The sequence below is a fragment of the Buceros rhinoceros genome, unplaced genomic scaffold, assembly GCF_000710305.1.
Source record: "Buceros rhinoceros silvestris isolate BGI_N320 unplaced genomic scaffold, ASM71030v1 scaffold1715, whole genome shotgun sequence".
Taxonomy (NCBI): domain Eukaryota; kingdom Metazoa; phylum Chordata; class Aves; order Bucerotiformes; family Bucerotidae; genus Buceros; species Buceros rhinoceros.
In genome coordinates this window covers 51,089-57,324 of record NW_010410922.1, presented here as the reverse complement: position 1 = coordinate 57,324, position 6,236 = coordinate 51,089, and the positions used below count along the sequence as shown (strand labels likewise).

General features: G+C 36.0%; 1 protein-coding gene across 1 annotated transcript in view; it reads left to right on the top strand.

The window, feature by feature from the left end:
• TRIP11 (thyroid hormone receptor interactor 11) overlaps positions 1–6,236 on the top strand; it is a gene marked incomplete at its 5' end in the record, with an annotated part of 32,133 nt that overhangs the window by 15,326 nt on the left and 10,571 nt on the right. The window contains 6 exons of the mRNA XM_010135768.1: positions 1–143; positions 2,931–3,071; positions 3,290–3,483; positions 4,335–4,498; positions 4,832–4,935; positions 5,222–5,321. The exon at positions 1–143 is cut by the window's left edge and continues 5 nt beyond it. Of these exons, the coding sequence (XP_010134070.1) occupies positions 1–143; positions 2,931–3,071; positions 3,290–3,483; positions 4,335–4,498; positions 4,832–4,935; positions 5,222–5,321 (846 nt within the window). The remainder of the gene's footprint in view (positions 144–2,930; positions 3,072–3,289; positions 3,484–4,334; positions 4,499–4,831; positions 4,936–5,221; positions 5,322–6,236) is intronic.

Here is a 6,236-nt window from a genome sequence, read left to right as displayed (position 1 = left end):
GTAGGGAAAAAGAATCGGAATTCCGAGCACTTCAGGAGACTAATATGCAGTTTTCAATGATGCTGAAAGAGAAAGAGTTTGAGTCTCACTCAATGAAAGAAAAAGCTCTTGCTTTTGAGAAGCTGTTAAAAGAAAAAGAACAGGTATGTTTATTTATATATTTATCAGTATCTTTTAAAATTAGTGACATGGTAATGCATTTTTATGTATATGTAGCCATCAAGTGTTTTCCTGAAATCTGTTTGTGACTCCTTACTTGGAAATTGCTCATTTACTGAACAGCTCCTTAATATTTTACTTTGTCCCTGTTTATGAAGTGCCCTGTATTACGATCACTGTATGGTGCTCAAAATTCCGCAGACCTGACTAGCAGAACTAGTTTTCCAGTGCGTTTCCTCTGACGTTTACCATTCCAATGTGATTGCTTCATAATATCCCTGTGAGATAAATGGGTGTATGTATCTTGCTTTTATGACTGGAGAAATTCCACTGCAAAAAAAAAGATTAAAAAAATGGATAAGCTAAATTAATTGTTTCTTCTTTGCAATTTGACGTATGGAAAAATTGGTACTTTTTTCAAATCCAGTTTTCAGAGGGAAGTTGCAGTGGCTTGTTAGTTATCGTATATGTACTTTGAGAAAGAATCTTTTTTTAAAAAGACCAAGCAATTATGTGGCATTGTTGATACACAGGTCAACAGTGTATTGTATGAACTGCTGCTGCTGGAGTTAAGAAGGTAATGTGTGAATTGCCATTTCTTTTTGAGAAATAGGCCTTAAGGACAGTGCAAAAGTCTTCCTGTACTTTTGACAAATACATGACGGCAGGAGGTAGATATTTTTGGTTTGCTTTGTAGGCTCTGAAAGTGAATGTGTCGTAGTGGGCAGTCTTTTCTAGTAATTAATTCCAAACGGATAATTTTCTTTCTTCCCTTTTCTTTCTTTCCTCTGTACTGCCCAGGTCCCTGCTGTCGTTGTCTTGGTGGTTATGGTCACCATTCTTCAGTCTTCTCTTGCAGTTGTCCCCCTGCACGCATACTGTTCTTATTCTCCCTGTTGCCTTTAGCATCCCTTTTAATTTTCTGAAGTTATGAGCATTGTCCATTATCAGGCAGCATCTATGGTATTTATGCAAACCAGTGCTAAGTAACTTGGCATTAATTTTTTTTCCCCTGCTATAAGTATAATAAAATATTTCATAGAATCATAGAATGATTTTGGTTTGGAAGGGACCTTAAAGATCATCTACTTCCAACACCTATGCCATGTGCAGGGACACCTTCTACTAGATCAGATTGCTCAAAACCCCATCCAACCTGACCTCGAACACTTCCGGGATGGGACATCCACAGTTTCTCTGGGCTGCATGTTTGTGTCTCACCATCCTCACATCTCTGTGAAAATGCTTCAAACTGCTAACTAAATCTGCAGTGTAACGTATTTGGAAAAGCAAAGTATGAATTACATTTACAATGTGTATCTTTTTAAATTTATCATTTGGAAGTCGCAATTTTGACATAATTTATGGGAAAAATTAGGTTTGTTTTTGTTTTGTTTTGAGAAATTTGTCTTAGAATAGATGTTTAGCTCGGCTCGTAGTAGAAGTTTCCTGATCCAGTTCTAAAGAAATACTGTAGAATTACAATGAGAAGCTTTATTGTCTCAAAGTGCAGTTATATTGTAAAAAATGGTTTTGAATTATCATTGAGACTTTTTATGTTTATCAGTCTTGCCCAAATAAATTATACAAATACATTGCAAATTCACTCTCGTAGTTTTTTTGGTTTGTTTTTTTTTTTTTTTCTAATTCTAACTCATGTAAATCTGCATTGTCTGGCTAGATTCTGTGTGGTGTGTGTCTTTGGCCTGCAGACTTGTTCTCACTGGTGGCTTAGGCTTTCAATTTCACAAGCATGGAATATTTGTTTGGATGTTTTTCTTGCACAAATAGGAGAAGTTGCTGTCATATGCTTTGTGTTCGCCATGGACAACTAGCAAAATTAGTATTCAGGCGGTTTTGTGTTTTGTGCGTGTGTCAGAAAATAACACAACATAAAAAAAGAGGTTTGCCTACAGGTTAATGCTTCTACTGCAAAAATATCTTTTCTTTATTCAGTTTGATTAATAAAAACAAATAATAGAAGCTCATAAGTATTAGCAAAAAACCCAAAGATTAGTTTACTTTTATCTAACATATTCCGTAGAAGAAAGTGCTTTCAAAACAATGTGTGAGACAAAAGGTAAAGAGCATGCTGAAAAGTTTCAAATAACTGAAATTGCATTCACATGTACATGTGAATTCTGCATAACTGACAGGCACTTCTTCATATGCTAATGTGAAGTTGTAGTAAATTGCATGTAGATGGGAACATTACTCATTGAAATTTGACATCTGAAAGCACGATGGTGATGGCTGTGGTTCACTGAAGGCTAATCTTTGTGCCTGAGGTTGCCTTATGGTTTGTTTTTAAAGATTTCTTCATGTGTTTAGTCTTAAGTCCAGACAAGTCGACCTACCTAGACTGATACTTTACATGTGCATAGCCTAATAAATGGGTATCACAGAAAACAGATTCCAGAGACTGGGGAAAAAGGGAAGCTTTCAGGAATACAAGTGTCTGAGACACTACTTACAGAATACGTGTCTGTCGTTTAAAGATAGGTAGGTATCTTTTTGTTCACAGTGTTCAGTTAAGACAGTGCATCTGTATAGTGTCTTTTAGCAATAACTTCTATTTTATTTTGTATCATGAGTGAAATAACTTCAAAATAATATTTTTCCTGAATGTTTTTCTGTGCTGTAGGGCCATGAACGTCCTGCTATTTTCCTTGTTAGATCGATACTGTCTTTATGCTCTTCTGGGCAAAGACCGTGTCTCCTTTGATAAAATTATTTACTGCATTTGAAATGCTTGTTTGTGTCATCAACAGGGCAAGACAGGAGAATTGAATCAACTGTTAAATGAAGTTAAATCAATGCAGGAAAAGGCTGTTACTTTTCAGCAAGAGAGAGACCAAGTCATGGTAGCACTCAAACAGAAGCAAATGGAGAACAGTGCCCTGCAGAGTGAGGTACATCCCCAAATAATTTACAGTTGCAAGAAATAAAAGAAAAAAGAATAAGAAATTGCATCTGTAGTATTTTCTGGGTGGTTTTGGTAGCAATCACTTGTAAAAAGCATTTAAAATTGATATGCATGCAGTATGCTTCAGTGGACAAGTTTTATGTTTGCTTAAATTATTTTTATGAAAGGTGATCATATGAGCAACTTAAGGTATGTTCTACACAGATACAGCATTTGCGTGAGAAGGAGCAGCGCCTAAATCAAGAACTGGAGCGGTTACGTAATCACCTTTTAGAAATGGAAGACTCCTACACGCGAGAAGCTTTAGCTGCAGAAGACAGAGAGGTCAAGCTAAGAAAGAAAGTCTTGATTTTGGAAGAAAAACTTGTGTCCTCATCTACTGCAGTGGAGAATGCCAGGTAGTCTTTTAATTTATACAGCGATGGCACTGACTAAATATGACAGTAGTAATACACAGTACCATACTACTGTAAATATCACAGTAGTAATATTACTCCATGTCTATCTTGACTGCTTTAATACTGTTTTATTTAAAGGAATGTTGGTTACTTCAGGGAAAAGGTTTCTTTTTTTCATATTGCGGTTGTCCAAATGAACAAATATTTTAATAAAAAAAATACGCAGCCTTTCTTTTCTTTAGTGTCAAAGACGAATTTGGCTCTTAACATTCTCAGCAAAGAAATTTCTGAGTTGAGCAGAATTTGTTGTGAAAAGTTGTGGAAGGGTTGTGAAAGGGTTGTATGAAGTTCATCAGAATGTTTCTTAATTCTTCATGAAACTTGTCAAATACCTCTCAAGAAATACTGCTCATTTCCCACCTGATACGCACTCTTTAGAAGACTGGCATAGAAGTGAATCTGGTTCATAATATTTTTGAGTAAGAGAAGTTAAATGGGTCATTCAGTGGTCAGTATGGAATAAGGTATACTGAGTTCTTGGAGACTGGTTTTAAAAGTAAAAAAAGCTAGAAAGACCTATTGATTCATGTAGTAATTGAAGCAGACAATTAGCAAGATAGGGATTTCTTTTTTTTTTTTTTTGGTAAAGGTACTGTTACAAATCTGTTGTTAGATCGGGTTTTTTGCTGGTTGGTTGGTTTTCTTTAAAGAGGATTAAGGAAAAAGAACTGCCTTCATTTTTATAAATTTAGCTGAAAAATTAAAGGTAGGCTATTTTTGCTGAGTTTTCATTTTCTCTGTGATGACTTCTGTTGTTGTCTTCATAAATTATGTATTTTATTTTCATTAAGTCATCAGGCTAGTCTGCAAGTTGAATCTTTGCAAGAGCAATTAAACTTGGTTTCCAAGCAGAGAGATGAAACTGTGCTACAGCTCACCATCTCACAGGACCAAGTGAAGCAGTATGCATTGTCACTGGCCAACCTGCAGATGGTACTAGAGCAATTCCAACAGGGTAAGTTTTGTCATGAAATAGCAAAGATTGCAACCAGCATTTTTCAACAGGCATAATTAACATATTTTAGTGCTTTTAAAATATGAGTTACCTGGTTTCCTTTTTGATAGCTTGAATTTCAGATTCTGTTGTCTTTTTAAAACCTTAGAAAAAACAATTCTGGTCCTGTGAAAACTGATGGTCAATTTATGAAATTTGAATTCCACCTCTGTCTGCCTCATGAAGACCAGATATGATAATAATAATGTTGAGGTTTTGCAATTGTGTATCCCAAAAAAAGAGTTACATGTTGTGAATCAAGGTTTGTTTTGTTTTGTGTTTTTAACACGTTAGAAGAAAAAGCTATGTATTCAGCAGAGCTGGAGAAACACCAAAAACAGACTGCAGAATGGAGGAAAAAAGCGGAAGACTTAGAAGAAAAAGTAGTATCACTGCAGGTGGGCCAAATAATTAAATTGAACCAATGAAACTGAGTGCTAATTCTTCACTGAACATTTTTGTTAAGTCTTACTGTCTAAGAATACATCAAGTTAATTAATTATTCTCTCCTCCTTGGAAGGAAGGAGGGCACTAAAGAAGATTGTCAAAGTAGCATTCCTCTGCTCACCATCCGTTTTCTAAAGAACAATTGAAGTCCCTGCAGCTGTTTATGTTTGATCTGTGTTGTATTAGCATAATTACAATTGCTTTTTTCTTTTTGACCCTTTCCTGCCCTCTATTCAGGAAAGTTTAGGAGAGGCAAATGCTGCATTGGATGCAGCCTCAAGGCTTACTGAGCAGCTTGACATCAAAGAGGAGCAGATAGAAGAGCTTAAGAAAGAAGGTAAGTACATTTTCTTTGAATCTCTGCTTAAAACATTCCAGGCAGCTGAGGAGACAATGTAGTATTCCTAGAAACTTAACAAAATTCATCTCCTTTGAGAAAAATAGGAATTCTGTGACACCTTTTGAGAACTTCCCTGTTTATAAAGCAAATCGAAAAAGTATGTTTAGCTTCTGTTGAAGATCTGTCTCAAAAGACAACCCTGCAGTAGTTGTTTGTTTTTCCCCCCATAAATGTCAAAACCCTTGATTTAGCTTTGTAAGTGTCTTTTTTAAAAGTTTGTGAAATAACGAATGTCAGATTTTCGGAAGTAACTAAATACCATATTTGACATACATGCAGCAATACAGTGAGGTAGAGGGAAGGTGTGCTGTTGGTGGGAGATGTGAGACTGTCTGAAGGGGGTATGTGGAAGGTCTTCTTTAGATTGTATTTTTAGATCTCCTTTTAAATAAGCTTTCTGATTGCTCATGTTTAGAAAGCTGCCTTTCATATTGTTCTCAGATTAAGTACTCTAATATTTGATGAATGTCATTACTTCAGATTTGAAGGCAAAACTTGGCCAGATGGTAGAGGAATTTTCTGCAAGAAATGGTTTTGAAAATGAAGAATATTTGCAGTGAGGGTGGTCAAACATTGTATTAGGTTGCCTAGAGACATGGAGTGTCCAACCATGGAGATACTCAAAACCCAGCTGGCCATGGTTCAGGACAGCCTGTTGTAGATCACTCTGCTTTAGCAGAGGGGTGATGATCTGGATGTCCCTTCCAAGATAAATGTTTCTTTGATTTTGTGATTCTGTGAATGGTTTGGGGTGTGGATTTGTTGGGGTTTTTTTCCTCTTTCTGGCATCACTGAAACATGAATTCTGCAAGAGATGCATAATCTCCTCTTTCATAAACATGTTTAGCATTA